We start from the raw sequence: 26,203 nt of genomic DNA on the forward strand, positions 1-26,203 counted from the left end.
GTCTCCCTTCATCCTTTCAAAGAAGGAGTTCTTTCTTTTGATCATGCTCTCACGATAGAGCATTTATCCATGTTACCTGCAACCATATGACATGATTCTACATTATTGAATACAAGTATACATACCTCATTTTTCTTTTAGGTCATCCAGACTTCCTATAGCAGCTTCCTTGATTGAAGGAACTTCAATCCCATGATGTTCTTCACCTTTTCTGACATCATCCCATGAATTCCACAAGTTGGAATTCTTGATGAAACCCTTGCTTCCTTTTGATTGGTGAACCTTTCGATGAAGATTTCCAATAGAGGATCTTAAGTATCCTCATCCAGCAGATGTCTCTTTTTGACAGATGTATGATGAGCCTTGTACTAGATGACCTTTTCGTTCTTTTCCTATAAGTACCACCTATGTTACTAAAGAGGTTTCCAAGAGCTATGTCATTCCATGGGTCACTGCCATGGACTTCAATTTTAACCATCTTTCATCCTTCTCTATGATGATGTCATGAGTTCTTACTTTCAATGCTTCTATGATGCCATGATGCATCCCATCATTTTTATTAGTGAATTGTGATAGCCATATCTTAGTACAGAAGACTTAAGAATAAGAACTTGAAAATAACTTAGGTGAGGAAGACTATCTCAGTCATAGTAGAGATCTCTTACTACCTCTTTCTTGGACTTCTTCTTTTCAACTTCATCCATTTCTTCGGTGATATGGGCTTCTTCTCTACCTCTTTTATTATTGTCCTTCTTTAACTTAGGACAATCACTTTTGTAATGCCCATATTCTTGACATCCATAGCATTGAATCTTAGCCATGTTCCTTCTCTTTTTCTGAGAACCAAGTTTTCTAGACTTTCCTCTTCTCTTTGTCATAGCAGCATATGCTTGATTTTGCTCACTAGTTCCCACATCAGTTTTAGCCTTCATCCTGGTTTCTTCAATCTTGCATGGTGACCATAGATCTTGGAATGGAGTAGCTTCTTTCTTCCCATAAATGCTTGGAGTAAATTTACCCCACTTCTCTGGTATTGCATTTAGCACTACAATGGTCATCTCCTTGGCAGACATTACTTCCCCCAGATCTTGAAGTTGATCCCTTATCTTAGATATCCTCATAAAGTATGAGGCTATTCCATAACCTCATTATCAATGAGATTCATATCTGTCCTCTTCTTCCATGCAAGATATTTTGAAACCACAACCAATTTGTTTCTTTCCTTGCAAAAAGACCTTTTGACATATTCAGACATAAATATACTCTTGAAGATGCTTCTTCCACTCGCTGCCTCCTTGAATTTGATGATAATATAAATGATAGAGAACTTCTCCTTGATGAAGATAGATCTCTTCAATAATGATCCTTGACCCCACAAGGAGGGAGATCACTTTAGATCCTTTGATGGTGTTGTCCTTGTTGATGATGACTTCTTGATGATGTCTTCAATGGTAAGGACCTTGCTTCAATGAGAGGGAGATCACCTTAGAATCTTGATGACAACGCCCTTGGTCTTGCTTATCTAGAAGGGAATTTGATGTATAAATCCTTCAACTTGAGTAGGGTCTTTGTGGTCTCTTGAGATGACTTGAGGATTCCAAGACTTCTTGATGGTGAAAACTTTCTTCTAGATTTGTTTTGATGCCTTTCTCGAGATTTGATCATTGAGTGTCCCTTGATAAGATGCCCTTCCTTGACTTTGTCACCTTTCTTCGATACCATGTTGAGAAATCTGGGGCATCAAGATTATGTCATTTCTATAGTAATGATAACTGCTTGTGAATGCTTTTTACTTCAATAGATTAGGATCTTCTTTTTGAGTTAGATTATTATAGTGTTCTTTCCATCAAACAACTATCAAGGCATAAATAACAAAGAGACAAGAGACACAAGATATAGGCTATCAGCCAGGGCCAAAAACTCTCCCACTTGACAGGAAATCCCAGACGAATTCTTCTTCTTATAGAGACTCTAATTGACGAATACCAAGGCCAAGACCCTGGACCTATTTGCCACTCCAAGACCAAGACACAAAGCTTCCTTGATGAGATCCTTCTTGCTTGAGTCAACAATAGTCAAACCTCCACTTCTTCGTCCTTCTCAGTTATCCTTCAGAATTCAACTTCCTTTTTCTCTGCTTTAGATCTGCAACCTTTTTGGCCGCAATTAGAAACCCTTAAGCACTTGTGGATGACCAACTTTGACGCTTGATTATCTTCACTCTAGAGGGAGATCTCTTCTTGATAATTCAGCTTGAGATCTTCCTTATTCTTCGCCCAAAATATGACTATAATATTTTGCCCTTTTTCCTACAACAAATAGGTCTGCAATCTCGTAAGTGTGGGGTGTACTTGGCCCAAAAACAGTGCCAAAACAATGCCAAAAGACTTCTCTCTTCCTTCTCTTCTCATTGCTAGTTATACGATTTCTTCTTGATGAACTTCACACTTCTTTCTAGCTTTAGACCTTGACCGATAATCTGACTCTGAAATGAGGCCGAGCTGCCCTATTTATAGTGGTTTGCTCATCAAATAAGCCGACTTGAGTTGAAGGTGATCCGACATGTCCTTTAGTGTAGATCATTTACTCCATCTCGAAGCTGTCTTGTTGGAGGTGCTTTTGCTTGGTCTTGGAGGGCCTCTTTTTACTCTTTTAATAATTCATACAAATGTGTAACTTGCCTAAGAAGGGTCCTTCATACATGACATTGACTCTAGAGACTTTTATGACTTGGTGACAAAACCTAAAGGCTCACAATGGGAACCTTAACTAAAATAAAATTCTTTGATCATGGAACTCGTGATTCAAGTTTACATAAATAATTTTTATTTACTTCTTTACACCAATTACAAAAAATCATATTTACCCTTGTCATTATGAAGACCGATTACATAAAATCATAGTTACACTTTTCAACACCTCTCTGCCACCCCATTATGCTGAGAGTTATATGGCACTGTATACTCTCTCCTGATGCCCACTCTCGTATAAAACTCCTTCATCTCATCGGTGGTATACTCACCCCCATTGTCTGACCTTAAGACCTTGATCTTCTTCCTTGTTTGGTTCTCCACAAGAGCCTTAAACTCTTGGAACCTCTTGAAGACTTGATCCTTGGTCTTCATAAAGAAAATCCAAGTCTTCTTGGAGTAGTCATCAATGAAAGTAACATAAGTGATACTGAAGATATAGGACCACACACATCAGAGTGTATTAAATCCAGAATACCTGCTACCTTGCTATCACTGCTTGTGAAAGGAGTCTTAGTGTACTTTCCCAAAGCACACCACTTGCACACATCGTGATGCTCAGTAATGAAATTAGGTACACCAGTAACAATCTCCCTCAGCATCTTGAATGCTCCATGGTGCAAGTGGGTCATCCTCTTGTGCCATAACTTGCATAATTCACTACTGTTGGTCGTAGCATCTAAGGCACTAGTAGGCTGAAACATGAACCTGTAGAGTCACCCATGACGGATTCCAATCCCTCTAGCATAAGTGATACTGGATCCCTTGGGATACACGAGCATCTGTCCATCTCTGAACACCACTACGTATCCCTTGTCCTTAATACTAGACATTGAAATCAGGTTCTTCTTCAACCTCAGAACATATAAGGTCTTCGTCACTTTCAAGGGAGGTAATGACTCCCTTTGAAAGGATACAATCCCCATACTTGCTGCTCTGACCTTGAAGTTATCTCCAAGCACCACCTTCAAGTCTATATCCCTCTCTATAAGACTTGTAAAGTGCTCTTTGCCTCCAGTCATATGGCAAGAAGCTGTCTATAAACCAAACACTAGAGGATGTAACACTAGTGGCAAGGTTGACCACTAAAGCAAGCTCTATATCAAACTTGGTGGAAAACTCATCCACCTTGGTTGAAGCTGCAATGCTATTCTTCTTCTCCTTCTTTTTGGGACACTGAAAGACATATTGACCCATCTTTTGACAAACAAAACATCTCACTTTGCTCATGTCCTTCTCCTTCTCCTTTTGTTTACCTTTCTGCTTCGGCCCATCAAAAGGCCCCTTCTTAGCCTTTGTAATATCCCCAATTTTGATTTTTTATTTGAGGGGATTAATGGAGTTTATTGGGGAGGTGCTAAGCAATGTTGTGAACATCACGATTGGGATTAAATCGGCGAGGGTTCGAAATTGGAAAAAAATTGTAAAAATCGAGAAAAAATGGGTAAAAATCAGCAAATACAAAAATATTCATTTGTTTTCAATTTTTTTAATATCTAAAGCATCCACAACATAAAATAAATGCATTGACACATAAATATGAAAAAAGAACTAATATATAAGATGTGTAATATCATTTCTAGTGCTACATCACACATAACAGTGAATCATGTCCTGAATACTAAGTATCGAGTCCCAACTGAGCCTCAAAATATCAACAAAAAATATAATGATGTATCTCATATCATGAGTCATAATGTCATATACAATAAAATGAACCAAATAACTAATACTATTGATTTCCTCTACCTCTCTTGCGAGAAAATGCAACAACTTTCCCTCTAGATATAGATGGCGGTGGAGTAGGTAGTGGAATCTCTTGTGTTCTAGAAGTTGAAGAACTAGGAGCTATAGGAGGTAGACCATGTCCTCTACTGGTGATAGGGGTAGGTGGTGTCACTTCCTCCTCCTGTTGCTCCTCCTCCTCTACTCCCTCCCCTTCCTCCTGCTCTAGCCAATTAAGGGCCGATTCCATGATAGGCCTCTCGGGCTCAACCCTCGATGCAGCAGTGGTGTCAATCCCATCCAATGAGATGGCCTCCACATCAGGTGTTCTCTCAAGTTGCCTCACCCACAATTGAAGATTGTAGTAGACGTAGACCATGTCAACTCCAACCTGTATAAGGGTCATAAATTAATAAATTATAAATAATAAAATAATAATTATAAAAAAATATTATTTAATGAATTCAAAATATTAATTGGAAATTTGGAATATTTTAATCTGTTGCATTTCTTGGTGTTTATTTTCTCAAATACACTCCAGTTGCGCTCACATCCCGAGGAGCTACATGTTTGGCTGAACACTCGAATGGAAAGCTTTCAGAGATTGGGTACTCTGCCACCATAGCTTCTCCACCATGCATCTACAACAAATAAGATAAACATAAGAAAAAAAATGAAATTTGAAAGTTGAAACAAAGTATGAACTTGAAGAGACAATGAAATTTGAAACAAACTAAAGCTTACCTGGCATTTTAGTCTTCCTATCCACAACAACCATGTCAAAGCTAAATGTGCCACCTGCCATCCTATATATCTCCATTTCTTTGGAGATTTCTGCACGTTCTGCTGGAGATGGCACCATCCTTAAACACAAGTGAAGAATCCATCCATGACCTCAACATCAAATAAAAAACCACAGGGGTAAGAAAATGCGAGGTTCAGGTAGATTCCTGCTACATGAATGGGAAGATGGAGTGTATTGTTCCATCACTCATCAATCACTTCCCATAGGAGTTGTTGTTTCTCAAACCCCTCATCCCTCTTATCATCATAGTAGCTCCGAATGGATTCTTTGGCCCTATCCATGGCCTCATACAAGTAGCCCATTGCGGGCTTGTCTCCATCAACTAATCGAAGAACCTTTACCAAAGGTTTAATAATGCTACACACTTCTTGCACCCGCTCAGAAGCTTTCCTGGTGTGAAACTAACCTGCATATGGTCTCTCCCTCTAGTTTGCGGCTAAATGCCAAAGCACTCCATTCCTTTGAAAAAAAAAACATTCTCTTCACATCCCACATAGAATTCAAGAGGGATTTAAGAGATATGAAACTGGTGACAAACCATGTAATGAAAAGGCGCACCAACTCCTTGTTGTTGGTGAATGTTCTCATCAAATGAAGCACAGATGCATGATTATATATAAATTTTGTAATGCTTTTTGATGACTCAACAATATCTTTGACAAAAGGAAATTTTCCTATGTCTTCCAACATCAAATCAATGCTGTGTGCAGCATAAGATGTCCAAAATAAGCTAGGATACCTCTCCATAATCTTGCCAGCAACAACATAATTTGTAGCATTGTCCGTTATGACTTGGACAACATGTTGTGGACCCCCACCTCCTCAATGAACACATCCAACAAATCACATAATAACCATGCGTCTTTGATATGTGCAGATGCATCAACGCATAAACATTGTCCCCTTGGACAATTAACCAAGAAGTTAATAAGGCTTCTACCCTTATGATCGGTCCAACCATCCGACAACACATTGCATCTTGTGTGTGCCCATGATGCCTTAAACTCCTCCAATCTCTTAGTGTAGTCAACCTTTTCATTTTGAAGGATGCGCCCTCTAAAGTCATCATATGAAGGGACTTTGTAACTTGGGCCAACAATAGCAATAACATCAACCGCGGGTTGGAAAAATGGATTGTTTTTGGCAATGTTGAAAGGAATATCACTCCAAATAAGAAACTTGCCCAACAACTTGTTAGCTTCTTCCTTCTCCCTTTTTTTAATAACTGACGAGATAGATGGTTGTGCACCAAGTGTGGTTCTAGGAACAAAAAATGATGAGGTAGCCATAAGGTTGGGTGTAGATGTTGATGGTGAAGTAGAACCAGTACCACTCTCACGGTCACCTCCCAATTCTGACACTCTACTCCTTGCTATTTGACTCTTCAGCGCTGACTTGGACAATTTGGTTGTCTCTATTTCTTGCAATGATTTGAGGGCTCTTCGGATGATTTTTGGATTTGTATTTGAGCAAGGCCCTACCTCATGTCCAGGAACTTGTGCAAGGTGATACTTCAATATGTATACCCCCCCTGTCATATGATGCCCACATAACTTGCAAGTCAAATTTGATATGTCAAACCCTCCATTAGGTTCACCAAATTTCCACAGAGGGTCCAATTTCCTTGGCATGTTTGTAACTTTGTTGAACTCTTGAGTTTTAATGTAAGATGAGGTTTGAAGTTTGAACCTAGGACATAAGAAGAATTGCAAGCTAAAAATTAAATTAAAATTTACATCCAACATTTTGATTTTTTGACAAAAAAAACCCCTCAACTCAATGCAACAGTAATGGCAAAAAATACACATTCAAACCCAACAAAAAATGATGGAAAAAAACTAGGGCACAAAAAGAAAATAAACAAATAAATCTAACAATCAAGTTTTTGCATACCTGAAAACCACGCTTTGTTGAAGAAACTTTCTCCAAACTTGATTTTTTTTGCTTGGGATGCTAAATTCCTTCACTTTTCTTCTCTTTTTCCCTTGTAGATGGGTTCTCATCTTCCTTAGCTCTCACTCTTGTTGAAGAATCTATGACAATTAGGTGTAGAGTGATTCTTCGGGACTAGATAACAATTTGTGAAGTATTTTTACAATTTGTCTTTGTTAGCTTAATCTTCTTCTTTTCTTATTAATGCATGTGTGTGTATTTCATGAAACTGCTATCAAAACCTAAAAACAAGAACACAAGATATTGGCTCTCTACCAGGGCCAAAACCTCTCGTCTCTTAAGAGGAAAACCCTTCTGTAAGTCTTCTCTTATTGAAACTTCTTTCTTGATCAATGCCAAACCTAGACAAGTCTAGTCCTTTCTTTTCTCTACACTATGTTTCCCCAACACTTTGTCCACCTCCTTCCGGCACTTCGTTCCCCGACACTTCGTCTTTCTTCCGACACTTTCGTTCTTCCTTCCACTGTTAGTAGACCTAGAAGAGATGCTTATCTTTTGTACTTAGTGATATCCTTCACCTAAGGATGCTACTCCCTTCTCTTGATCATCCGAGTCCCTTCTTGATATATAGTGGTAGGCTTAGCGTGACAGCACTGCAGCCCTAATTCTCGCACGTGTGAGAGGTACCCTAGAGAATTAGGGTCCTTTTCCTTCGCTAGAGAGATATGCTTCTTCGTTTGTCTTGGGAGGCCTTGTAGGCCTAGTTTCAAAACCAAACAACACTAGTTCATGCACTGTTTGTCCCTGCTGTAATACCCGCAGACTTGACCCTCCTTTCATCGCACGTGTGACGTCAACAAAAGTCAAACTGCTACCAGCAATTAGGGCAGTCAACACTGATCAAACCTGAGGTCAGATTGCCTTGGTTTGTGTGCCAAAATCTGCGGCCTGCCTAGGAGAGACTTCCACACCAAAACAACAGTCCTAGAAGGTCCATGCTGGTCAACACTGGTCAAAGAGACTTTCTGCATCCCTAGTCAAACTCGGTCAATGCAGTCAAACAGTTCTACGTCCTCCTTTTTGCGTCCTTCTTTTTCCCACATGAGAGCTGCTCCTTGTATGTACCCAATCAACTAAGGGGAGAGAGATGAATGTGAGAGATGAGTTGAGTGAATAATGCCTCAAGCTAACTTGTATTTATATGAGTCGTTGAGGATGTGTGCCACACATTTAGTTGCTGGCTGACCTTGACAAATTGTCAAGTAAATACAAATAAATTCATCATAAATACATGTTGGAATTGGATGATCGTTAGATCAATCCTACACCTCTCGATGAGAGGAATCCAAGAAAAATACCAGCTGCCATAAGTAAGATGACCCACATGGAGTTTGGCCCTAGTTGCCAATTTTAACACTCCCTCTCAACTAGGGAGAACTCCATCTTCTAATCCATCGGACCGTCGGTACTCTCTGCCATCAAATGCACTGCCTTGCATGGCTCGACTCTGCTTTGTTGAACTATGAAGAAGAAGAAATGATCGAGGATGTATCATACCATCCTCTACTGACTCGAAGTCAGTCCCAGAGAGTGTGTCATACCACTCTTACTGATCCCAGATTAGTGCCAAAAGAGAGTGAGCTATATCACTCTTACTTACTCGAAGTCAGTTCCAATTGATGCCAGATCAATGGAGGTCATCCTAGCATAGGGAGTATGTTAGATAGAACGATACGTCCATCGATAGTACTACTATGGTCCTTAACTCCATTTCCATACTCATTGGCCAAATGGGAGGTACTTCCCATGAGTCCCAGACTGCATGGGTAGGATGCCTCGACAGGAGAACCACTCATCCTGTCCATAAGTCGCCATGGAGTATCACAGGGGAAGGCTGAACCATTCACCCTGTACACAACGCACCACTAGGGGAGGGTGAGTCGCCCTATTGTCGCTTGTCGCTCCAAGAAGTACCCCAAGCCCTCTGGGAGCTCCCAGAGCTTGATGTATGCATCATATAGGACCCTCATAAGAGGGTCTCTCAACGACTCCACGTCGTTCTTAGAAAGTCAAGAATTTGACCTTTCCCAGGGGTTTTGTCAAAATGTCGACGACCTGCTCATCTGTAGCGATATGATGGAGCCTTATTGCTCCTCGCTGTACCATATCCTGGATAAAGTGGTACCTGATATATATGTGTTTGGAGCGATCATGAAATACAGGATTCTCTGATAAGCGAATGCTGCGAATCCCACTCTGGTTGTCACACAGGATCACGGTAGTATCCAATGTATATCCAAACAGCTCACTGCAGAGCTTCCGCAACCAGACAGCCTCACAAGAGGTCATACTCGTAGCAATGTACTTTGCCTCAGTGGTGCTCAAAGCCACCGAATTCTGCTTCTTGCTCATCTAGGATGTCGAGGCAGATCCCAAAGAGAAACATCACCCGGAAGTGCTCTTTCGGTCCACCACACTGCCTGCCCAATCAACATTGGTATATCCATGTAGTCTCACATCTCCGGCAGTGTATCTCAACCCATGAGTGATTGTGCCACGAAGATATCTCAACAGATTCTTGGCACCAATCCAATGTGAGTGTTGAGGCTCAACCATATGTTGGCTCAACGTGTTGACTGCAAAACATATATCTGGATGGGAGTTCACCAAGAACATCAATACTCTTATGAGTTGACGATACTCGGTAGCATTTCCCAAAACAGGTCCGGCAACACTACCGCTTAACTTCTTGAAGTCAAGCTCCATAGGGGTAGTCATGGGCTTGCAGTCCACCATACTGAATCTCTCTAATGTCTTCACCACATATTTTCCTTGAGATATGAAAATCTCCCCTGGTTTCTGCCAGACTTCCAGCCCTAGGAAATAGTGCATCAGTCCTAGGTCCATCTCAAATTCAGAAGCCAACTCCCTCTTACATTTGAGAATGAGGGGGTCTGCACCTATCAGAAAGAGGTCGTCAACGTACAACACTAGTATGAGAGTCTTATCATCTTCAACCTTAAAGTAAAGGTTTGGATCGATTTCACTCCTAGTGAATCCTAGCTTCATCAAGTAGCTATCGATCTCTCATACCACGCTCGAGGTGCTTGCTTTAGCCCATAGAGGGCTTCCTTCAACCTACACATGTGAGATTCTCGATCATGAATCTCAAATCCCTCAGGTTGTTCCACATAGAATTCCTCTTTGATCGAACCATGCGAGAACGCGGTCTTGACATCCATTTGATGTAGGTTCCATCTTTGCGAAGCAGCAACAGCTATGATCGAGTGGATGGTTGTGTATCGGGCAACAGGTGCAAATATCTTGTCATAATCTATACCTTCCTTTTGAGAGAAGCCACGAGCGACAAAACGAGCCTTATACTTTTCAACACTTCCATCAACTCCATGATTTATTTTGTAAAGCCATTTCGAAGTGATAATTGTTTTGTCCTGGGGTCTGTTGACCACATCTCAGACATCGTTCTTCATGATGGACTCGTATTCCTCAGTCATAACATCCTTCCATACTTGATGCTTTACGGCTTCTGCGAACGATGACGAATCATTTTGAATGATCGTGCTCGTAATGGTCAAGTATCCTTGATACTTGGTCGACTTCTTACTTTCATGGAAAGTCCCTCTGGGTGCAATGTGTCCTTCGGCATCATCAGGTGTCCCCCTAAGCCTTGAGGGCCTCTTCCTAGAAGAGGAATGCTCTTGCGGAGGGGGATCAATAGGGTCCATAGGTTCTTCCACTTCGGGCATCGCCTCAGCTTGCTTTTTCTCTAGTTTCCTGGTGTTAGCTTCTTTAGTTTTCCTTAGCATAGGAAGATTGTCAACTTTCCTAAGAGCCATATCTTTGTCAAAGGTGACGTCATGGCTAATCTTGACTTCCCTTTGATCAACCACATAAATTCTATAGCCCTTAGAATTTTCGCCATAGCCCACGAAGATTCCCCTCTTTCCAGATGCACCCAATTTATTCCTTTTCTCTTTCGACACATGAAAATATATAGGACTTCCAAAAATTCTAAAATGAGATACATTAGGTTTCTTACTAGTGAACATCTCTTCGGGTGTCTTGGAACCCAATGCTTGATGAGGGCATCGATTTTGAACATATACGACGGTATTTGCAGCTTCAACCCATAGAAACTTCAGAAGCCTTTGATCATGGAGCATAGCATGGACAACTTCCACAATCATACGATTCTTCCTCTCGGCCACACCATTCTGCTTAGGGGTATATGGTGTTGTGGTCTCCCTCTTAATGCCATCCTCTTTGCAAAAGTCATGGAACTCATTGGATTCATACTCGGTCCCATGATCAGTCCTTAAGATTTTGATCTTCTTTTCGGTTTGATTCTCGATCAAGGCTTTGAATTGACGAAACCAGGAGAACACTTCATCCTTCTTTTTCAAGAAGTATATCCAAGTCATGCGAGAATAATCATCTGTAAAAGTGAGGTGATATAAATATCCTCCCAAAGAGTTCATAGGCATCATACCAGATATGTCGGAGTGAACCAATTGCAATATATCAGAGGTCTTGCTATGGCTTGAGGGGAATGGTCCCTTTTTGAGCTTTCCTTCGGCACATCCCGGACATACACCCTCTTGCTTTATTTTGAACTAGGGCACCCCTGTCACCATTTGTCTCACATCGGGTAGAGCCTTATAATGAAGGTGGGCAAACCTCCGGTGCCATAGTTCGGACTGAAGAGATGTGTCACAAGACATGATTCCCAGCGGACTTCATCCGACTTGATATAGAGAGTCAACTCGAAACCCAAGAGAGAAAGCATCTTTAAAATTCTTTTTCCATACATGTACCTTGCCATCGATGAAGGCCACCTTGTAACCTTTGTCTTCCATTGCTGAAATGGATACCAGGTTCTTCTTGAGATCAGGTACATATAGGACTTCTTGCAAATGAATTGTGTTATCTTGATTCAATTGAAGAGTAACATTCCCCACACCCTTCACGGGATAGGTGGAGTTGTCTCCAAGAATAATTTCCAGGTTGGTCTCCTTCTCTATCAAATTATAGAGAGCTTCCTTGTAACCACTGAAGTGCCTTGAGGCACTGCTATCAATAAGCCAATTTCCAAACGAGTCCGGAGGAGAAGTAGTTGAAAGGACCGATATCAGATAATATTCATCTTGCTTATTGTTAACAACATTAGATTCATACCTGGAGTTTCTTGCCTTCTTGGAGGGTTGACCACTTCCTTGATTTCTGGCATTCCTCTTTCCTTTGCCATTGAACCCACCATTCCTTTGATTGTGGTTGGAGTTGCCTCGGGAGTGATTTTAATCAACGTCATGAGATGTGTCCTTCCTATTAGGACACTCTCTTGCATAGTGGCCAATTTTGTTGCAAACGAAACATTTTCCTTTCCTTCCACCTTTTGATTTGGCCTTTCCTTTAGATTTAGACCCGGAATTATTTCGCCTTTTAGCATGAGATGAGAAAGCAGTGGGGTTGCCTTTAAATGTAGGCATTGCCTGCTCTTCCATCCTTGTCTCTTCTTGAATGCATCTCGCCACCAATTCCTCAAATCCTAGAATTACATTATTATTGAGAAGAGTGGTTCTAAATACATACCATTCGGATGGGAGCCCTCCAAGAGTTGTGATAGGCAATTCCCTGTCAGGAATGACTTCCCCAAATGATAGGAGATCATTCTTGATCTCAGTGATCCTTAAGAAGTAGGACTGCATATCCTCGTCTTTACCCTTCTTAATTTCCTTCAGTTTATTCTTGACGAACAAAACTTGATTTGTATCACTAACTTTAAACAAGCTTACCAGTCTATTGTAGATTTCCTTGGAGGTGTTCAGCTCAGAAACGTAGGCCACCAGGCACTTTCGATAGAGTCCCGGATGATCTTTTTTGCTTTGACTTCACCCCTGGTCCACTTGTTCCTTGCAGCGACCGGTGCATTTGATGGAGGCTCAATAATTATGCCTCTCACATAGTCCAACACTTCCTACTCTTCTAATGTCAGATCAAGAGACATCTTCCATCCGTGATAGTCAGACTTCTCATGGAGCTTGTCTTCGGTGGGGAAGTGTGATGAGGAACCCATGAAGTCTTAAGACTTTTTCCAACAATCTTCGGTGATTGCTCTTGCTCTTGCTTGGGCTTTGTCTTCATCTCAGCTCTGAAACCATGTTAAGTTATGGTATGTTCTATGCTTAGTGCAATTTACTTCAATTTATTCTTATTAGCCCAATGTCATTCACTATTTAGCAATCACATTAACATAAAGTAAAATGCTGATAGAACATAAATAGATCGACAGAAAACAAGCCAAGACAAGAGACATCAGATGTGGCAGCTAGCTAGGGACAAACCCCAATGTGGGGAAACCCTTTGATCAATTCTTCTATAATCTTCAATAGTTCAGCAAAGAGAGAAATAGTACAAATATACAAATTTGTAATTTTATGATAGCAGCAGCAAACCCTAGCCAGCAAAGTCAAAGCTGGTCAAACAAGATAGAATTGACCTCCAATAAGCTTGGTCAATATTCCAGTCAACTCGGCCTCCAACAAGAAGAGGCAGCTCAAAAACAGTCTAAAAAACTCAGTTAAATAAAGTCAACAAAAGTCAACCTGCTACCAGCAATTAGGGTAGTCAACGTTGGTCAAACCTGAGGTCAGATTGCCTCGGTTTGCATGCCAAAATCTACGGCCTGCCTAGGAGAGATTGCTACACCAAAACCACAGTCCTAGAAGGTCCACGCTGGTCAACATTATATCAAGAAGGGAGAGGTACCCTAGAGAATTAGGGTCCTTTTTCTTCGCTAGAGAGATATGCTTCTTCGCTTGTCTTGGGAGGCCTTGTAGGCCTAGTTTCAAACCCAAACAACACTAGTTCATGGACTATTTGTCCTTGCTGTCATACCCGCAGACTTGACCCTCCTTTCTTTGCACGTGTGACTGTTTCTAGCCATAGAAACAGTGCTTTTCACTTCGGTTCTCTTTCTCCTTCCTTCGCTGCACTAGGAGATCTCTTCTTTTTCCTTCGTTACCCTTTCTCTTGCCTCATTTCTTCGCAGATTTCAGATATCCTTGGTTGACGTTGTAATCGAGTGGACAACCTCTATATATAGAGGGCTGTCCCTCCTTTTAGGCCGACTAGAAGGCCGACTTGAAGACTGTTTGCAGGCCGACTTGTTATGTTTACTTCGGATGGCTTCTTTGGTGGTGTCACATGCTTGGAGGAGACTCTTTGATGGTGCCTTTGTTTTGGAGGAGACTCTTTGATGGTGCCTTTGTTTTGGAGGAGACTTGACTTTGCTTGGAGGAGTATTCTTTGACTTCTATACAAAAATATACATGGTGTAACATGCCCTTAAGGTCTTCAACATTTCTTTTGACTATTTGACTCACCTATAGCACTTTAACATGTGCTAGACCTATTTCAATGAGCAAGAAACTCATTGACATATATTATAAAAATATTATTTCTTTTTCTTGAATAAATACAAATATCAAAAGTACATTTATGTTGACCGAACCTAGTTACATTTCCTTCAACAACTCTTGCCCTCTGTTTGAAAAAAATGAGCAGAAAAAAACCAAATTTCGCCTTAAGAAGTTGTTTTGCGCCCTCACTAAAAAATAGTGATTTTTTGAAAATAAAAAAATCGTGGAAAAAATCGGCCCTGCAAAAAAATTGTGATGTTCACATCACTAGTGCTAAGCATAGCACAATTTTGTAATTTGGTATTGGAGGTATTTTTGGCGTATGGAATAGAAAATTATAGCTCTAGTGGAATGTGGGGACCACAAGAGAAGGAAATTCGACCAATGGAGCATTTCACACTAGTGAGAAGAGAGAGAGAGAAAGGAAGGGGTGAGAATTAGTGGAAGGTGGGGGCCACCAAAGGAGAGAGGGCCAACAATTATAAATAGAGCTTGGAGGTCTCCATTTGGTACTTTTGATCATTTGACATTTTACACATTGTTGCTCACGTTGTTCAGCTGAGTCACAAGTGTTGTTTAGCAACAGAGGTTTCCAAGGGGAAATATCTCCCTCTTCTTCGGTGGACCATGAGTGCCACCCTAGGGAGGTAAATTCTACTCATCTTTGGTAACTGGGAGGATACCATGCAGTAGCACAATTTTTTTGGCATCAATGGGACGCAGAAAAGGGAGCTATGCAACGCTTGGGGAGGTATTGTGCTAGAGGGAAGATACCTGTCGTTGCTGGGCTGCTATTCCATCACATAAATACTTGTCGGAAGGAGGAAATTTCCAGGAGCAGTGGTGCCTTTCTTAATGGAACGAATTGGTGTGGTTGGGCTTGCATTATTTCCCCCCAGGACTGCGCAAGGAGTGGAGGAGCCTTTTGTGGGAAGCCCGGTGCGAGGGATTGAGGAACTGGGTTTGTTAGGGTTTTGATTAGAGCGGGATTTGAGGAGATTTCCTAGCTTTTGAGGAGCATAAAACACTCCAACTATCACAGATGACATTTTCAAGCATCAGAGGAGGGCCAAGCATCTTGGGGTCAATTTTAAAGCGTCAAGACTCAAAACTAGGACAACCCCTTTCTGGGTTTTTCTGAGTTTACTAAGGAGAGACCAACATTAGTTTGGCCAATTTTTCTGGGCAGATTTGAGGGGTCAAACAGGGATCCCAACTTAGCCAACAGTTAGAAGAGCTAGGGGAAATTGGGCCGAAATTCCGAGGTCAACATTTGGCCAATTCCTTCATGGGTTTTTGTGGGTTATTTGTGGAGAGCCTAGGGTTAATTTCCCGAAATTTTTTGAGCACCAGAGGCGGCCCTAGCAGCCATTTCTTTCCATCCAGCTGTGCAAATTTCAAGGGTAGCACAAAGCATAGAGGAGAAGTCACTTCCCATCATCTGGGCACCTTGTTTTCTCACCTGAGATTTGTCTAGCTTACCTTTGGCAAGCCCAGGTGCACTTGTTCTTACCTATTGTACTCCTACCATGGGGATAAATTGTTAATGTGCTGTTATTTTTCAATGTTTTGATCTTTGGTTGCATTTAAGAAATTTGTGGCTGTTATTACTTAATAGTTCCATTAGGAATATTACAACCTTCTTCTTGGCTTTAGTTGTGAGGGCAACATATTCCTCCTCATCTACCCCACCATGCTGGCTGCCACCCTTGGCACTCGTCTTGGTCTCCTCCTGGATGAAATCATCCCACATCCTCCTCCAATGTAGAAGATGTTCTCTAGTAACAATGCCATCTATGAAACCATCCCACTTCTTGGGAAAACCACTCAGTGCCATCTTGACCAACTGGTCATCTGGGATAATCTCTCCCACTGTAGCCAATTCATTCTTGACCTGTGTGATCTTGGTAAAGTATGAGGTCACTGTGTTAGTCTTGGTCATCTTGGTGTTTCTTTGTTTCTCACACAACACCATCTTCCTATTCTCATTGGTGCTTTGGTAAAGTGTAATCAGGGACTCCCACATCTCATAGGAAACTTCTTCCTTGATAAATGAGATATAAGGTGGTCTTTCACTGCATCTAGAAGGATCTTCTTAGTCTTGACATTTCGCTTGTTGAATTCTGTCAACTGAACAAGATCAGTAGGTGGAACTATTGCATTCTCTACAATATCCCACAGCTCAAACTCCTCAAGCAACAAGACTATCCTCTCCTTCTAGGGACCAAAGTTTTCAGCCCCACTCAACCTATCCTCCACCCTCAAACTAGTGGCCATCTGACCCTCTCAACCAACACAACTTATGAACACTGAAAAAGGAGCAACCAACCTCCCTCTCAACCACAAACCCTTGGTATATAAGGCTGGTTTATGTTTGCTGGTCACTGTTCATCAGTCGAGGTTCACAGCCTGGCTCTGATATTATGTAGAAAATTCTAGCTCACTGTAGCCCCACCCGGTTACAGTTTGTTTTGCTCATCATGTTTAATGCCTAAACCCCATGTTCATTGCACATTTAAACATGAATATAAAATTCAAGAGAAACACTGCTAGGCTACCACTACTTTTCTCTTTCACTTTCAGCTAATAAAATAATTTCACAAGCATGCACAGAAATTTATGACACTAGTTTTTGGTCAACCACAGGCCCTGGAAAAATCCCAAAGGGGAAAACCAGTTTGAAGGAGGATTTTATTTTGCTTATCTTAGAGAATTTATTACAACATTAATTACACATCAAAGTAATTATTTCTTCCCTTGAAACTTATGCCAGGTTCCTAGAAATTTGTACCACAGATCTGGAAACTTGTGCCACAAGTTCAACAATCACTGCATAGGAATTTGTGCCACTGTCTGCTTTTCTCTGCTTAGAAAAATGTGCCAATATATGACTTCTAGATCTCGAATTTTGTGTCACTTCTCAGCATACAAACCCCTCTATTTCAATGCTCAGATGAGGAATCCCTTGTCATTTTTCAGGTCTATCTGACAGAGTTATACTGCCATGAAAATCATCCTGTCAGTCCAAAATTTAATTCCTGGAAATGCATGCCACAGGTCTGCAATTAATGCAGACTAACCCTCCTCGAAAACTGCACTATTTCTCCTCGATTTGCATGTTGAACCTGACTGCTGTAGCAGCTGCACTTCCTCGAATTGCGTGCCTGTGTCTCAACCTCGTAACTTGGGTCTGAGAATGGTGTTCTTCTTGCTGTAGTTTTTTCCTTGAGCAAACAATCTCTGCTATCACAACCTTTACTCCTCTTCTTCTCCTCGCTCTTCTCCAACACTTGCACATGAAGCATGAGGACTCTCCTTGCCTTTTTCCTCCTTTTTAGTCTCCTTAATGATGAGAAGCCCTATCCCTAGCATCAAGGGCTGAGATTAGATCTCAGCTCTCCTTGATTAAGGGTGGAGATTTAATGTCCCATTGACCCCCTCTTATGTTTCCCCCTTCATTAATGAGCCTCCCTAGTCACTTTGTAGCTTGTTTTTGTATCATGTACTTTTTCTCATAAAGTCACTTTAATATCATAAGGTACCATGTACTGTTTGTACCTCATAAAGTTACTAAAAAGCCACACGACTTTAATAACTCATAAAGTCACACTAAAAAGTGGGTCTCATGTGTTTTCCTAGGCCAAAGGCAAAAAACACTAGGAAACACCTCCTTGGTACCTTTTTCAACAAATTCCTCTATCACAACCCTAGTAAAAGTGTACCCATCACTCAAATAGAATCTAGATTTGACATGTTAAGCTTTTTTTTCTTACTTTAAAGCTTAGAGGGTGATATTGATGATGATGATCCCAATATTGGCAATGATTTTGATGATATGTAGGTGTTTGTTGTAGCATGATTTTTTTGGGCCTTGGGCCTTGGCACTTACTCATTATTCATGAATTTGTATCTTTATTCTAAATTATAATGTTAAAACTTAAATGCTTTCTTCCAAAGTTTTAGTATACTTTTATGAAATATATATATTATGTTTCCCTGTTTCTTGATTTTTGGGGTTTCACATTTCTAGCAAGTTCCTTTTTAGATACATATTTCTGTTTCCCCGTACCATGAAACTTAGAGGAGCGTTGTTTCTCTTTTTGGTGGATGGTCGTGGTTGGTGGTCATATCACGGTTTAGGTGCATCTTTCATTAGGTCACTCTCTTGACATACGCATGTTGGTTAATTCATATGTTATCTTCTTCATGGAGCATCCTAGCAACTATGTGTGTCGATCTTATGATGTTGGTTATCACCAAAAGGGGGTGTTGTACAAGGTCCATATGTTGGATGTGTGATGGGGGTATACTCATTGTTTGGATGGGGCTAACACTTTCTTATGCTCTGTTCTCTTATGATGTTGATGTGATGGGGTGACGCATTTTTCCTTGGTGGGATTTTCCTAGATGACATAACTCAATATTATAAATTTGCTATACACCACCTTGGTGGAAACCTGTATGATAATGTTAGTACCCTTGTTGATGTGAGTTTTTCTATATTTAAGTTAAAAAAGGGGTACCACTTATGTTTCCTTCTCGATCTAGCGTTTTATATGGTTGGATGATGTATTTTGATGTGATAATCCCTTCTTGGCGATGCATGTTGCCTTAGTGGGGTTTTCCTAGGTGATATAACTCAATATTATAAATTTGCTACACACCACCTTGGTGGAAGCTTGTTTGATGATGTTCGTGATGTAATTTTTTCTAGGTTTGTGTTAGAAGAGGGGTACCACATATATTTCCTTCTTGATCTAACATTTATAAGGTTGGATGATATATTTTGATGTGATAATCCCTTGTTGGTTTTGTGCCCTAGGTTGGGCTTTATGTTTTGTTGATATCATGGGGGGTTTTGGTTGGGGAGGACATCTGGTAATTTTTTTTTAGTAGACTGGACCCTATCATTTTTTTTTTCTCGGCAAAGACTATTATCTATTAACTTAAAATAAAAATATTTTTACATGTAAGCGAGACCTCAGAAGAGTCATGAGGCCTCTGTACACAGCAAGTTCGCCTCAGAATGTAAGGATTCTGAGCATAGGTGCTACAAAAAACTTCATAACAGAAAAACATTTCAGATAAGGACCAGAAGATGAGAGAGATTGTGCACGAGAGCATAGAAGCGAGAAGCCATTGCAAGTCTGCCTGTAAAGCATTGCTTCTGCCCTGAAACTGAGCAAAAACTTCAAGCTGACGGAGATAAGCCATGTGTTTTATCAAGGAAACCTGAAAACAGTCGTCTGCTTGACAGACAAAAAGCAAAAAGATACCGAACAGTGCCGCGTGGCCTTAATCTTCCTTGCTCCCGCCAGAGGTCTTCTCATCTGCTGGACGGTCACTAGCCACCCCCAGAACTTCATCGCCGACCTTATCGTCCTCAGGGATTAAAATTGGGCGGTTGGAATCATTCAGAGCTTCATCCCCCTCAGCAGGGAGAGTATCGACATGGGGCAGAGTAATTCTCGGGCTATCAATATGGCCTGTCTGTTCCACCAACGCTTTCTCCGGGTTGTCCAAGGTCAGATGCTGCTCGCTGCTCTGAGAGGGTTCCGGAGCGATGCAAGCCAAAGGATGGATATGATTTTCTTCCTCAGAGATAATTAAGGTGATGTGGGCAGAGACCAGAGGTCGGTTGAGGTTACTCTGGAATTTAAAATGGGTGGTCTGAAAGGCATTGTTTGGGAGAGGCCGACGAACAGAGCTAGAGGGCTGCACATTCGCCTGAGGTGGAGGGAGATTAGCAGGGGAGTGATCAGGGTTATTAGAGCTACTGGGAGAAAGCCGAGAGCCATCACCAAGATTACCTCTGGGTCTCTTCCTGCCCCCTTGTCGACCCATGATGAATAGCAAGAAAAGGGCAACGGAAACCACAGAAACAGCAAAGAGCGCAATAGAAAAGCGAAATGCGTGAACCAGAGAAGGATGAGTGTGCTGCTTACCCCTGAGACGTGCTTGAAACCTGCAAGGCGCGCCTCTGAGAAGGAGGACTCTCTTGCTTCCAGGAGAATTCGCGAACCAGAACTCAGAACCAGAGTAATTGAAACACATCGTGAAAGGGAAGAGCTGGGTGGTAATGAATATAACCATCCTCGCCATGCTTCGAACCAAGTAAACCATAAATGCGCAGACACCACCGTTGCCGTCGAAACGCTGATCATCCATATTACCTGAGGTGAAGGTCTGGGGAGCCCCGCTGCTCTGCTGCATGCAGTACGCGGTAGTTACAGTTGGCGTCAGAGCCATTTATGACCGCAGTAACACCCGCATCCGGGGGAGTGGACCCTATCATTGGCACACATGTTCATGTTGATTTAATCATAGTGTTCCACAGGGACATGTCTTGCAAGGTTAGGGTGGCACCCCAGTGCTTCCCACGCCCTTGGGATGGGAGGCACTTGACAAAATGTTTCACCATGGCCCCCTTTTTGCAAAACTCGGCGAAACACATATTGAATATTTTTTTCCAATGTGCATCACACATTTCACAGTGGGGGGCTTTTGGGTGCACCCTCTCCCCCACCCTCGAAAAGTGGGATGTCTTGAAATACTCTCGTGATTTTTTTCTAGAAACTCCAAAAGTTTAAAAAAGCATAAAAAGTAAAAAAGCAATGCAAGAAAACAATACATTGCATAATGATGAATTTACATGGGATGATTGTTAGGTTGGGATTTTTTTTTTAATTTTAGAGATGAGCCCCTCTATGCAAGGGACCTCAACATTCCCCTATCCCCCATGTGTGTTTCCATGCTCTTGCATGTTGATGTTTTGGGTAGCATCGAGAGTATTCTCATGTGTGGGGCAAGTGGGCTAAGTGATGGGGCTTTGCACCTGATGACCCATGATATTATGACCCATGGTATTACACCCTTTGGAGAAGTATAAGAGCAAGGGTGAGCGATTCATTCTTGTTGTGTTATGCTTGGCAAGAGAGCCGAGTGAGCTCGTGAAGGGCTGAGAGGGCCAAGTGAGCCAACACGAGTAGAGGATCAGAAGCAAGAGGCTCCTAAGGTTGAGTATGGACTAGCAACACCAACAACAGGGACATGGACTGTAGATCTGGAGGAGGAACGAGACGTTCCTTCAAGCTCTACTAGGAGAATGCAGAGCGACCCTTAGACCTTGGAGGGCTTGTGGAAGGTGGTCGATGAGAGAGCATCTTGTGGAGAAGGCCAAGTAGGCCTCAAACCTTTGAGGGCCGAGAAGGCCTATTGAAGGTGGTCAGGAGAGCATCTTGTGGAGGAGAAGGCCAAGTAGGCCTTAGACCTTTGAGGGCTGAGAGGGCCTGTGGAAGGTGGTTGGCAGGAGAGCATCTTGTCCTCAAACCTTTGAGGGTCGAGAGGGCTTGTGGAAGGTGATTGGCAAGAGAGCATCTTGGTGAGGAGAAGGCCGAGTAGGCCTCAAACCCCTCGAGGGCTGAGAGTGCCCATGGAAGGTGTTCGACAAGAGAGCATCTTGTGGAGAACGCTGAGTAGGCCTCAAACCTTTGAGGGCCAAGAGGGTCCGTGGAAGGTGGTCGACAAGAGAGTGAAGAGGGTCAATAGGGCCGAGCAGAGCTGAGAGGGCTGGCAGGGCCAAGGGCCAAGCAAGGTCAAGAGCGTTGGAAGGCTTGAGAGGGCCAAGCAAGGTTGAGAGGGCTGGGTAGGGTATGAGGAAAGAGCATGGAGCAACAAAGGAGATCTGCATGAGTAATATTGCAGGTTTGCTGTGAGTGAATTACTTAGTTGTGCCTAGTCCGAGGAAGGAGCACTAAGCAACAAAGGAGAACTAGATCAGCCAGATCAAGGATGGATCTAGAGCTTGATCCACTAGATCAGATCCAGGGTAATTGTTGTATATGTAATTTCCTTGAGGGCCATTATCCCAGTAAGGGAGTTTGAGTAGGTTCTGAGAAGAATTTAATGAAGAACTGTTGATTGGGCAGAACTTGTGTGTAATACGTTTACTATGCATGATCTAATTGCTGGTTTTATAAGTTCCACAGTGTATTATTTGTTTTTGGTTAAAGGCACATGAGTGTGTTTTAGTTAAATAGCTGAGTTAAAGTTAATTTGAGACTGTTACTAGATCTGGTGTGTGTGTATGCGATGAGTCTAGTGCCCAAAAATCTAACATTGTATTGGAGCATGGTTTCTGAGAAAGGCAGTTGGATTTGAGATTTGCACAGGTGACAGCTCTGAGAGGGAGCTATAGTAACTGTTGCAGGCAGCAGCAGTGTTCTGAAGGCCCATGCAAAGAGAGTTGGCGAAGTATGGCACACTGTAACAGCAGAGGAGGACTAGTGCAGGTTGATTCTAGAGATTTCCAAGAGGTTGAATTGCTGAAGTGAGAAGGAGGTCGATTTATTGGAGAGGCTGATTTGCCAGGGCTGAATTTGCTGTAACAGCTGAGGCTATGGGAGGGTAAGGCACAGTGCCAAGTTGCTGGTGAAGAGGTGGGCCAAATTGTTTCAGAGGGCTGAGATAGCCATTGGAGATCCAAGTGAGAAACTTACGGTGGTGAGCTGGCCACTATCATGAGATTTGAATCCTGGTGGGGGCTAGGACAATACCCTGCTTTCATCAACCTGGTTAACTGCTCAACACTCCCAATTTCAATCTAAGTATGATATTAACCATCAAATTGCCAATTGATGTGATAATGTGCTTAGGAACAGAAATCAGTTGAACAGGGGTGCTTATATGTCTCCTGTTTGTTTGTCGTTATGATTGGAATTGTGTTTAGTGACTAGTCTCTTTTGCCACTGTACAGAAGGGAATCAGAAATCCAAGTCAAGAAATTCGAATTTATGTTTTGTTTTGTTCTGTTTAACTAATTTCAGTTTGTTTGCACTATTCTGCTAAGGGCATGAATATCTTCTAGATATCAGTTTATTTATGATACATGGTAAATGGAAATGTTGCCTAAGAAGGCCTAATCACTAATTATTTTCAATTTTCTCCTCTTCCATTTGGCTTAGCTGGTTACTGCTCTAGGCTTTCTTCTTCAAAAATTTCCAGCCTTTTTTCTTTTGAATCTAACATAACGTTGTCTCTAATAATCCTTGCTTTTTCAGGTCTGATTGGAAGGAATGGTACAGGGAAAACAACACTACTACGACATATGGCCCTGCATGCAATTGATGGTATCCCCAAGTTCTGCCAAATTTTACACGTAGAGCAAGAGGTAGTTGGTGATGATATTACTGCACTCCAGTGTGTTCTAAACTCTGACGTGGAGAGAACTCAACTCTTGGAGGAAGAAGCTAGATTGGTGCCACAGCAGGTATTTTGTGGTTCATCTTATAAATGGTCTTTTTATAGATTTTAATGGATGTTTTCTATGCTTTGGCCAATACTCTAGTTTTCTTATCAATCCCGTGAAAATTATATATGTTTGTCCTATACATCTGTGATTGGATGATTCTGAAGTGCATTGTTTTGCAATTCCAGAGAGATGTTGACAAGGATGTTGCTACTGGAACGGGTGATTTGAAGGTCAATGGAGCCACTGAGGATAAGGATACATCTGAGAGGCTTCAACAGATATATAAAAGGCTTGAATATATTGATGCTTATTCTGCGGAGTCTCGCGCAGCATCTATTCTTGCAGTAAGTCATGAAAGATTAGTGTAGATTAATGAATGTTGTTTTATCATTGTAAAATTTCTCCAGAGTTTGGAGTTTGGATCTGACTTTGGTGCATTGTGCACAACTGGGTCAGCTTGAATTTATTTTCTAGAATGCTAAACTCGATACCTAGAATAAAGTTTTTTCCGGTGGAATTTAAGTTATTGATTTGAGTGTTTCTCATCATTGTTTCATCTTGGATGATCTGAATGTTATGTTAAGTTCCAAATGGTGATGATGATCTCCCACACAGCCTTCACATGCTATGGTTCTGCCTCTGTTGGTAAGGCCTGCCAGGCTGCCCAAGTTGTCAACTTGCTTGGGATCTGTGCATCTGTTAGATTGTTCCTTCTAGATTGCCGTCTCATGGATTCTTGCTGACTGGAGAGTTCTTCTTTCTGTTGATCTCACATTCTCTCAGTTCTTGTATTAGTCCTTTCACTAGTTCTAATGCTACAGGAATAAGTAATAATATCTAATATCCTTCCCCCCCCCCCCCCCCCCCCCCAATTTAATAACTTAAAAATCAATAGCAATTAAATTATGTATCTCCCACTGCCTTGCCTCTGTTGGATGCCTTTGATTTGCTGACATATATCTTCAATTCGAAGCATTTCTTAAATGCCCTAGTATGGGTTTTTATAAATCGACAATGCCTTTTGATCTTCCAAATGCTGATGTTTGGTCCTGCTACCATGCAGGATTTCTTATATCATTGTAGACACATAATAATAAGCAGACATAATTGGAATTTGGAGAATCATAAATGCTTGTGTTGTTAAGGCCTGCTAGGCTGCCCAAGTTGTCAACTTGCTTGGGATCTGTGCATATGTTAGATCATTTCTTCTAGATTGCCGTCTCATGGATTCTTGCTGACTGGAGAATTCTTCTTTTTGTTGATCTCACATTCTCTGAGTGCTCATATTAGTCTTTTTACTATGTCTAACACTACAGGAATAAGTAATAATATTTAACACACACACCACCCCCGTCAGTGTGCCTCAGTGGGTCCAAGATACAGAGGTGGGCTCAGGGGGTCCGAGCTGCCTCAGTGATAGATGACGGATAGTGCTTTTAGGAGAACCAAATGCACCTTAGATAGGCCTCACTGTAATTGCCAGAGTTCCCTGCAATTCTGCTACAGAGATTTAGCTGTCACAGAGGATGAATGCACTAAAAAACAACCTTTGAACAGTCTCACGAATTGAATTCTTGCCCTGACTTGCCACCAAACTTTGATACTTAAGATGGATAGATTCCCTGTTTGCCAGAACAGAACATAAGATAGAAAGAAGATTTTACTAGCTAGGGTGGAATCCTTCACCACTGAAATTAGTAGAGAAAAGGGGTCTTGAAACCCTCAGAGCCACAGCTCAAGAAATTAGAAGATTTGATCCACAATTGATGATGATTGATTTGATCTCAACTCTTGTCTATTTATAGATTTTTGAATTTTTCCATTGGCTCCAAAATGTGGGGGTTGTGGGTGCAAACCGCAATTTTGGGTTTTTTTACCCCAGCCGACACAACTTTTGCGCAATGTTTCCCCAACATAGGAAAAATTGGGTTTTTAACCCTTTATCAAGACTGTAGCCTAGAGGGTCAGATAGGCTATTTCATCCCCCATTTGCCCATCAATTTTGAGAGGACATTACAACACATAATAATAAGCAGACATAATTGGAAATTGGAGAGAATTCTAAATGCCAATAATACTAATAAGATGTTACATGGTCACTTCAATACATAAAGTATTAACATTTATGTTAACATTGAAGTTCATTATCTTCTACTCCAGTAGAAGATCTTTTCGTACTTTTAATCTTCATTTGTCTATTTGTTTGGCAGTTCTTGTCTGAGGCTAGTCCCGATGTGGTTGGCTTAAAATGTGATTAGAGATTAATAGCCCAGCCACAAGCTAATTTTTTTGAGCCTTAAAGCAATTGCACGTTACTTCTATAGGTTTTGTTGGAGTTGGA

General features: G+C 41.5%; 1 protein-coding gene across 1 annotated transcript in view; it reads left to right on the plus strand.

Annotated features, from left to right (window-relative positions):
• The window catches only part of LOC149150393 (ABC transporter F family member 3-like), a 371,154-nt gene that overhangs the window by 81,512 nt on the left and 263,439 nt on the right, over window positions 1–26,203 (plus strand). The window contains exons 4-5 of the mRNA XM_089438575.1: window positions 23,672–23,880; window positions 24,048–24,206. Coding sequence (XP_089294701.1) covers window positions 23,672–23,880; window positions 24,048–24,206 — 368 coding nt within the window. The remainder of the gene's footprint in view (window positions 1–23,671; window positions 23,881–24,047; window positions 24,207–26,203) is intronic.

The sequence above is a fragment of the Pinus tabuliformis genome, chromosome 9 (genome assembly GCF_031772625.1).
Source record: "Pinus tabuliformis cultivar Carrire ecotype Pingquan chromosome 9, CPIR1, whole genome shotgun sequence".
Taxonomy (NCBI): domain Eukaryota; kingdom Viridiplantae; phylum Streptophyta; class Pinopsida; order Pinales; family Pinaceae; genus Pinus; species Pinus tabuliformis.